Source organism: Silene latifolia, chromosome X (genome assembly GCF_048544455.1).
Source record: "Silene latifolia isolate original U9 population chromosome X, ASM4854445v1, whole genome shotgun sequence".
In the NCBI taxonomy this organism is placed as follows: domain Eukaryota; kingdom Viridiplantae; phylum Streptophyta; class Magnoliopsida; order Caryophyllales; family Caryophyllaceae; genus Silene; species Silene latifolia.
The window spans coordinates 111,459,969-111,470,084 of record NC_133537.1 but is presented as its reverse complement, the minus strand read 5'-3'; the positions used below and the strand labels follow the sequence as shown (position 1 = coordinate 111,470,084).

The window sequence follows — 10,116 nt, the reverse complement described above, 5'->3', positions numbered from 1 at the left end:
AAAAAGGGGGAATTTGTTGGACCATATAGATATATGATTAAGTTTTGATAATGACAAGTGTGTGCCTCGTTTTATATAAACTCTTGCTCGTAATCGTTTGTTTAGTCTTTGTTAGATTAACTTAGGTTTACAAGTTAGCAAGTAATGTTATAGCATTCTTAGCTATAACAATGAAGATTTGTGAGGCATCATTCAAGTAATGTTATAGCAGCTTGAGCTATAACATTGAAGATTCTTAAAGCGTCATAGCAACTATAACAAGTTTCAAGTATGATGATCACTCAAGCGAAAGGCTAGATCAAGTCTTTAACAAAGCTCAAGATGAAGAGCTTTTGGTCAAGATAAAGAGAATATCCTATCACTGAAGATCTCCAGGAAGATTAGTTAGTATAGGTCTTCATCTGATGACGGTATCTTAAGACAATAATATTTGGAAGGTAAAGTTATAGCTATTTCACCTATAACTTTACTTACCAAACTTAAAGTTATAGTTGTTTCTACTATAACTTTAGGTAGCATTTTAATAGCACGATTTTAATAGTTTTAAAATCATTTTTCAAAGGATAAAATTCTTTTAAACATATTTCGAAATCATGTGTATCTATAGTAGAGTTAATCTATGGGTTGTTATAATAGATAACTTGCATATCTCTATTGGTTAGTAAAACGACTTATGGGTCGTCATGCTACCTAGGGTTTGCTAGTCTATTTAACCTAACTCTAATCCAAGAAGAGAGATATTTATCCAAGATGAGCACGGGCCTAGGGTTTCGGCTGTGAGCTGTAAACCGTTGGGGCGTGCGAGTTGTTGTGTATAAGTAATCTATCTAATCAAATCTAGCTTATATTTATATAAGATATTTTGCTATCTTAATAATATATGATTTGATTTGTTTACTTATCTAAACATCTTAAAGATATAGTTTTAGAAAACAAATAAGATTCACTTTTATCTTATTTACCTAAACTATAATATCTTGGATTAAATTAGGAAAGAGATAAGGAATTATCTCTTGTAAATCTTGCCGCTTATCTCTCGGCATTCTAGGGTTTCGTGCAAACCCTAGTTCTCTCTTCTACTATAAATAAACTTGATCATTCCTTATTTAAGTAAGCTTTTCGAAATACAACAATCCTTGAAAAACATATTTGAGTTTAATTCTTAATTGTCTTATTGTTTTGTTTTTGAAAATATTGCGAAAAGTCGTGCTCTTTAAATTGCTTATCTTTCTTAAGGTTACGTCATAAGATAATAGTACTTCATGTTGTTTCTTACTCGTTCAGTTGTGTGAACACTTAGAAGAACAATCAAGTGCTTTCTTAGTAACTTAAGATAGTCAAAATCGAATATCTAGTGATATTCAAATCGAGTTATAGTTAGAGTTAACTATACGAGTTGGGTTGATAATTTTGTAATCCGAATTAAGGTACTAAGATTATTAATCGAGAATAGTGGACGTAGGCTTCGACGCGTGAAGCTGAACCACTTCAAATATCGTGTGTTTTTGCAATTTTCATTTCAGTCATTTCATTACGTTCATAATCATTTAGTTAATTAGTTAAAGTTTAATCAATAAACTTTAAGTAATTAATTACCTTGATATAAAATAAAAAGTAGGCATAATTTTTAAATACTCAATGCACCCTCCCCTCCCCCTCTCGAGTATTTCGGGTGTGATATACTCTTCATCAGACCTGTGAATGTGCCTAAGTTCACTCTTTAGAAGCCCGAGCTTAGCAAAAAGGGAATAAATCTGGCCACCACCAGTAGAAGAAGACCAGATCTGAGAAACACAAGAGGAAAAACTAGCAGAAAGAGCCCAACAGTTAAGGTAACGGAAAGACTTAGGAGGAGGCCTGATAGAAGGATCAATGTCCATCAAAAGAGGAGCATGATCAGAAATGCCAGCTGGAAGAAAATCAACAGTGGAAGAAGGAAGGTAATGGAACCACTCATAATTAAGCAAAGCTCGATCTAACTTAGCCCATTTAGGGTTAGCAGGCTGCTTATTATGCCAAGCGAAGACTCCCCCAGTATAAGGGTGATCCACCAGTTGGCAAGCAGTCAGGCAGTCCCTAAATTCCTGAATTTCCCTAAGATGGAGAAGACACCCAGATCTTTCTTCAGCAGCTAGAGAGACATTAAAGTCACCAAGGCAAACCCAAGGGATTTTGTGCCCCTGAGAGAACGAGATCAACCTGTTCCAAAAAGGTAGTCTCTCCACTGCCCTATTAAAAGCGTAGACAAAAGTGACCAAAAAGCTTTTCTGAGAGAGGATGTGAGTAACAGTACAGAGAGCATACTGAGCCCCAACCTACAAAAGTTGTAGTTTCACTACTAAGGGATTCCAAACTATCTAAATACGACCCCCAGAATGAGAAGCATAATTGTGTATAATAGAGAATTTCTTGAACTTCTTAGTACCAATAAGTTTTGCAAACCTTTCCTTAACATGAGTTTCAATGAGGGCAGCACAGTCAACTCGATGCCTAAGTAGAAAATCTAAAACCTCCTATTGTTTTAAAGGGTCATTCATCCCCCTCACATTCCAGGAGGAAATGATCATTGAGGTGAGTGAGGGGGCGACCCCCCTGGATCAATCTCAACTTGTACAATTCCTTGATCAACAGCCAAATGCACAGATACTGGCCCCTCTTGTGGCTGAATAACTGAGAACCTGTTACGCAAAGGAGTAGTACAGGAACTATCATCCTTAGTTGAGGAGGACCTAGGTGTAGGAGAGGCAGGAATGTCTTCATGGGCCTTGGTAACAGGCTTGCTAACTGGTGGAGCAGCAACAACCACCTTAGCAGGCTGATAGACCTTCTTAGGAGCATTTCTATTGCACTTCTCCTTAGTATGACCAATCTTCTTGCAGGTTTGGCAATAATAAGGAACCCATTCATACACTATCTTCTGCAAAATCTTCCCACGGTAAGGAGTTTGGAGGGCCATAGCCTTAGGAAGCTCTTTGGAAATGTCCACCTCCACTAACACCCTAGCAAAAGCAGTCTTACTTTTGTTCGTAGTAGTCTCATCAGCACAAATAGGAGTACCAACAAAACTAGCTACCTTACAAAGCGCAGATTGTGACCAGAAACACGGATCCAGATTAGGAAATAAGACCCAAGCAGGCACCACTGTAAACAGATCCAATTCAACGGCAACAGCCGGAGACTAAGACTTAAATACCAAAGGATAACCATTAATATTCCACGATTCCGCCTGAACACTCGCCATATCTTCCTTAGAAAGGAACCTGAAATAATACCAACCCCTAGAGAAATAGAGAATTTCAGGAGTAGTGATATGATTCCAGTGTTTCCCCACCAAGGTATTCAACTCCGCAATGGTAGTCTTACACCCCATAACAGTACCCACTAAAGTACAACTCCAATAGTCAACTTCCTCAGCAATATCTTGCTCATCAATAACCACTTCATCCTTAGAACCCTTAATAAAATCAAGGGACATACCTTTCCCATATGTTTTTAGAACCTTAGCGTAAGACGGCTGAGAAGAAACTCCCGTCGCAGCAGGAATTACAACAAAAGGGACCGCAACCTTAGGAACTCATGGAGTCAAGGAGGAAGCCCCCTTCGCCGGAGTCAGCTGTACCCCAGACTTAGATCCAACCTTCGAAGACCCAGATTTTCGTAAATGTAGGTTAATAAAGTCACCAAGAGTAGTTTCCCCCGGAGATTGACTAGAAGAGGCGTCAACAACCTCAGCAGTAACCTCCGATTGACGAGTTTGACGAGAGGAGGCCTGGATTCTGGGCGGCTGGCCCCGAGGCATAGCGGCGAAGACGAGTGAAACCACTTCTTATCGTCGCAATTTCGGAGAAAAGATTTAGAGAGAGAAAGTAGAGAGAGGGAGCCGGATTATTATTATTATTATTATTATTATTATTATTATTATTATTATTATTATTATTATTATTATTATTATTATTATTATTATTATTATTATTATTATTATTATTATTATTATTATTATCATCATCATCATTATTATCATCATCATTATTATCATTATTATTAATATTACTATCATCATTATTATTAGTGTAAATTGATAATCAGTACCAATATAATCACCATTTTTCATAATCAGTACCAACATAAAATTTAATTAATAAACAGTACCAACTTAAGTGCTCCGTTCAATAAGTAGTACCAAATGGCCTGAAACTGCCACTTAAAATTTGAATTTGAATTTTTCCGTCATTATCTAAATTTTTATTCCCATTCTACCCCTCCCTTTTTGCTATTAAACATCTCATGTCCTCCATTACTGCTTCATTCTCCCTTCCTTACTGCTTCCTTTCTTCTTTATCATTTCCTCCTCTCTTTTAACCATTTAAGGTATGTATCTCTACCATTTTTTCTTGCTTGTTTCTCTCTCGTTTTTTTGCTGCCTTCTGTTTTACTCTTCTGTTCTTCTCATCTTATTCTATTCTATGTCCATCTTATTCTCTTATGCTCTCCTTCTTTTTTATTGTGAATTTATTTTACTCCATTATTTACACTATTAAACTTTAATTAATTCCTCTCCCTTTTTCTATTGACTGAAACAGGTTATGGATCTTCCCCAAAACCTGAAATGCCATTGTCGTGTACCTGTTGCTATATTGAAATCGTGGACCTGTGAAAACCCTGGAAGAAGATTCATGGCCTGCAAGTTTCGTCATTGTCAGTTTTGGCATTGGGTAGACGACAGTCAGAGTGAATGGCAGAAGAATGTTATCAATGGCCTTATGTTGGATAAGAAACTCTTGCAAAGTCAGAATGACATGTTGAAATCTGAGAATCAACACTTGGTGGAGAAAGTTGAAAGCTTTAAGGCTGAAAATGGATTACTAAGGTCCAAAATCAAGGATTTGGAAAGAGATTTAATTTTCCCTTTGTATGAGAAAAAAGGAAAAAGCTTCTTTTGTAAGATGGTTTCAATCATTTTGTTAGTGGTTGTTGCGATATTGTTGGCTAAGTTGTTTAAGTATTAGTTAGTTCCTCATGTAATGTGTAAGGTTAGCTCATGAATGACATATACTCATGAGCCATTTTGTGTAAGGTTCTTTTCAATTAATGGAAAAGGTTATTTCAATCATTTTGTTTTTATTCAATGGAAAACATGAACTAAATGAAATGACATATACTCATGAGGCATTGATGTGTCGAAATACCAAACTAAATTAAAAAGCTTTCTCAGAAACATTGTTCCAAACTTGTCTAATTCTTGTTCAGTACAAAATGAAATGACATAGTAACAAATTTAAATGATTAGAACTAAATGATCAGAACTTGTCTAATTCTTGTTGACCCTCTTCTTGGTGACCTTTCTCTGCCTTAATGCCTGGCTCTTGAGGTTGATTTTGATGCTGAATTGGTTGACTTGGTTGGCTGATGTTGGGTTGGCTTTGCTGCTGACTTGCTTGGCTTCCTCCAGCAATCATGGCAAGCACCTCAGCATCATGCTGTTTCTTTGCCTTTCTCGCTTCAACTTGAGCTTTATACCTTTGTGTCCATTCAGAGGTTGGTATGGTTGATTGTACAGAAGCAACCTGTTCTGAGTTCTTGCATGTTTTCACATTGTGCCCTAGCTGGCCACATTTTCTGCATGTTCTTTGTAGCCGTGGCTTCTTAGGCACCTCCCCACTGGTTCCCTCACCAGCTTCCTTCCTCCTCTTTTTATGGCTTGGTCTGCCTGGCAGTTTTCTAATAGGCGGTGGTAAAGGCTCAGCAAGATCCACCTTCTCCCACTGAGTTATATCAGGCATTGGTGGTATAGGTAAGCCATAACATTGCATGTACTTCTCTCTTGTGTAAGCCTCATCCACAAAGTCTTCATAGTCAGCCCTTTGATGATTGATAGAAGCCATGGCATGTTGGCATGGAAGGCCACACAACTGCCAGTGGAAACAACTACAAGTGTGTGCTATCAAATCAACAACATATTGTTTGCTCATATACTCAACTTCAAATTTCTCATTACTTGAAGCATAAACATCACAACAATCTGCTTCTTTAAGAGCCCATTTTAAGAACTTATCCACATAAGGCATCACCCTACCTTCATAAGTTCTCACCCCTTCCCTCTTCTCATAGTGTCTCTTCATCAGATACCTTCTCATCCACTCCATCTGAGTTAATATTGGTTTGTCTCTACACTCCTTAAAACATGATTAAAGACTTCACACATGTTATTCAAAGAACATGTTTGACTTGCGATTGTGTTGAAGGCATACCTACTCCAATGATGGTCTCCAATCTGAGACAAATAGGTGTATGCCCTATCACTAAGAAATTTGATTCCTTGCATCTGGAAATCAAACTCAGCCTGCAAAAAGATCGTCATGGATATTGTTCATTGTTTATATGGCAGCCTTCCAAAATGAGTTTGGAAATCAAGATGAAAGGAATGTTTATAACAAACAAATTACATGCAAAGCAAAGTGTAGAAATCAATACCTTTGTACCTGCTCTAGCAGCCTTCCAAAATGAGTCTTTGAATATTGTTCCTGTGAATTGGAGCTTGAAGTTTGCCCAGATATGTCTTACACAATACCTGATATCTGCTTTAGGAGTTGCAATATTGAAAGCCTCCAATATACCCTTCTGTCTGTCTGACATTATAGTCATCCCTAAACCTTCCACTTTACCCAAATCCTCCATAAGCAGATTTAGAAACCAAGTCCATGTGGCAGCATTTTCAGTCTCAACAACTGCCCAAGCAACTGGGTATATGTTGTTGTTCCCATCCATTCCAACAGCCACCAAACATATCCCTGGGTAAGCCCCCTTCAAGTGGCAACCATCTATCCCAATTATAGGTCTACACCCATTCAAATACCCATCCTTAACAGGTTTCAAACATATGTACATTCTTTGAAAAAAGGGTGGGGGTCTCTCAATTGAATCAACAGTAACAATAGCTGTGGACCCAGGTATATGCTTTATAACAAAGACCAACATAGTCCCACACCCTCCCATATTGGTGAGCACAATCACCATAGATGGTCAGTTTGGCTCTTGATCTTGCTAACCAACACATAACATACTTAACATCTACCCCTAAATCCCTTTTAATTTTTTTTTTTTTTTCAATTTTTTATTTTCCAATTGGGATTTATCCTCCAATCCTCCAAGTACTTCTCATCTAAGTACTCTGCATTGACCTTTTTATTGATGCCCCTAAACACACAATGATGACCTAAGTCTATGGTCCTTATTTGCCAATTTCCAGCAGAACCCATTGGTGTAGCATAAACAGTGTATGTGCACTTTCTTTTAAATCCACAGGTACACTCAGGAAATTTTGAAGTTATGGGATTCCAAATACACTTACACTTATTTCTACAATATGTAGTTATTCTCTTATTTCCATTGTGTTCATAGTAGAAATCATACCTGTTTTGCACTGCATGGTGTATTAAGGCTTTCTTCAGTACATACTTGTCAGGGAACTTTTGGCCTCTTAGCAAAGCAATTTGCCCCTTGAAGTCAACCTCAGGATTAAAAGATGGACAATCATCAGCTTCATCATCTGATCCTTTCAAGCTTCTTAGTTCATCATCATCATCAATATTAGCTTCTTCCTCAATACTTGGCTCCACTACCTCCAAACCTCTTCTGAATCTGACTAGGCTAAGAGACTGATCAACCTTATTTATCAATGATCCCTCATCTTGTTGAATAAACACTTCTTCTGCCCTTAGATCTTCCTCTCCCAAAGTGAAATCAACATCTGATTGCTCCTCCTCGAATCCTCTTGGACACCTCAAAATCCTCATCTAAACCCTCATCACCTTTTACTATCTTTTCCTTACCTTTACTTAATTTCTTAGGCTTTCTCCTTGGCTTCAACTTTAACTTAGGCTTCAAAGATATACCAGCCTCAGTAGATCTGGTCTCTAAACCAGGGCCAGTATAGTCAAACAGCTCATCAAACTCATCTTCAAAGTCCACTACCTTAGCTTTACCCTTGCCAAAGTCTACTTTCCTTGCTTTGCCCTTACCCTTTTCTACAGTGTTTGCCTTACCCTTGTCCTTTCCAACAACAGCTTCAGGCTTCCCCAAATGTATATCCCTTGACCTCGGACTTATATTTGTTTCTCTAACAGAACCAAAGACCTCGATTTCACTACCTTATCGACTTTTGCACCAACAATTTGCCTTCTTAATTGAGTTGGTTTTTTCGTACTATCATTTAAGACAGTGAGTATGGGAGTGGGTGAGGGTGAGTTGAGTTTTATAGGAGAAGTATGGTTTCTTGGGCTTTTTCTCGTAGGAGTAACGGGTTTGGGCTTTAAATGTGGTTGGGAATTTTTTGTTGAGGTAGTATTTGTACACACTTGTATGGTCTTTGTCAATGTTCGGTTTTGGAATTTATTGAGGGAATCTTGGAGGTGTCAGCAGTTAAAGGCATGGTCCAAATTTCAACATATAAATCAATCCTATTAAATTTATCCCTGGACTTAATGACCTCATCCATGTCCTCATCTTTACATATCACTGTCTTACCACTAGTGAGATTCTTACCAAACTTTCTAAAATAAACAATTGGTAGAACATTTTTAGGGACAACTTTTCTTGCAAGATCAACCAAAAACAACCAACTCAATTGATTCGAGTAAACACCCGGGGTGACATTAGTAGAACCTCCAAAATATTCAGTTTTATGCTTGGCATATCTAAATTTCCCCCCAAAATGCATCCTAATATCAAGTCTAATTGGCGTGTCATAGTTCATCCTACATAGACATTAATTAATCATTAAGTAGATGAATAATCAAACACTTTTAAAGAACTGGAAATCAAACACTAATAATGAAGAGTAACAGAAATTAAGGTCAACAATGATGTTGAAAAAAGACAACAATAATCACTTTATTGCAGTAGATCAATAATCAAACAATCGTCTAATTATTTACAATAGTTAGATGAAGAATCATACCGCACTTGATTCCGAGGTTGAAGGTTGAAGATGATGGTTTGTCAGGAATGATGGTACTGAAAACTGGTGATGAAGAATGATGAAGTGAAAATTAGGGATATTTGAGATGACGAACTAAAGGAATTGTGTATCGTGTAAGTTTGGCCTGAATGAAATGAAATAGGAGGAAGATGATGGGTTAAAGGTTAAAATAAGGGTAATTTCGTCATTTTAGGGGAGTATAATTGTATAAGTGGCAGTTTCAGGCCATTTGGTACTACTTATTGAACGGAGCACTTAAGTTGGTACTGTTTATTAATTAAATTTTATGTTGGTACTGATTATGAAAAATGGTGATTATATTGGTACTGATTATCAATTTACACTTATTATTATCATCATTATTATTACTACTATTACTATTACTACTATTACTATTACTAGTATTACTATTATTACTATTGTTAGTATTACTATTACTATTACTATTACTATTACTATTACTATTACTATTACTATTACTATTACTATTACTATTACTATTATTATTATCATTATTATTATTATTCCGTCTCAAACCAAACTCCCTAAATATAATAAAATATTATTATTAAATAATTATTAAATACGAAGTATTACAAATTTCCCCCCTTAAAATAAACTTCGTCCCCGAAGTTTCACCTCACTCTTCCCTTCCCGACTATTCTTTAAATCTCATGTGCACTCTCTTCCGAAAGTTCAGTGTTCAACTCTCACTACTTTTTCACAACTCTCACTACTTCCTCGCATTCCGTACTTTCTTTTTCCTAAACTTTCGAATTGTTACATTCACTCCCCTAAAAGAGAACTTCGTCCTGAAGTTCAACTATCAACCTTAAAATACGGTCTCATACACTCATTAATAAATTCCACAAATGACCATGTTCTATGTTCAACACTCTCTCCTACTTATTACAAATCCATAATAAATCAGATATGGTCCTAATGCCATTAATATAACCCTACTCTACGAGCCTCCCAAACGTCAAGGCACGGTTCGAAAGCCTAATCTCATAACAACTCCCAACTCAATTGGTTCTAAGTCTACGCATCAATCTCGGGGTATAACTCGATTATTACTACCCACATATATATCACGTCTAATCTCATACATGCACCTGTATGCAAATCAATCATAAACA

At 36.8% G+C, this 10,116-nt stretch overlaps 2 protein-coding genes across 2 annotated transcripts; both read right to left on the bottom strand.

Annotated features, from left to right (window-relative positions):
- Positions 1-591: 591 nt before the first annotated feature.
- LOC141618086 (uncharacterized) lies at positions 592-3,475 on the bottom strand. Its single transcript, XM_074435203.1, has 4 exons — positions 3,194-3,475; positions 2,615-3,073; positions 1,696-2,315; positions 592-601 (listed from the first exon to the last, which is right to left on the bottom strand). Exons 1-4 carry the CDS (start codon positions 3,473-3,475, stop codon positions 592-594), a joined length of 1,371 nt encoding a protein of 456 aa, XP_074291304.1.
- Positions 3,476-5,297: 1,822 nt separating this feature from the next.
- On the bottom strand, positions 5,298-6,993 carry LOC141618085 (uncharacterized). The gene is made up of 3 exons (XM_074435202.1): positions 6,472-6,993; positions 6,249-6,340; positions 5,298-6,165 (listed from the first exon to the last, which is right to left on the bottom strand). Exons 1-3 carry the CDS (start codon positions 6,991-6,993, stop codon positions 5,298-5,300), a joined length of 1,482 nt encoding a protein of 493 aa, XP_074291303.1.
- Between the last annotated feature and the right edge of the window lie 3,123 nt (positions 6,994-10,116).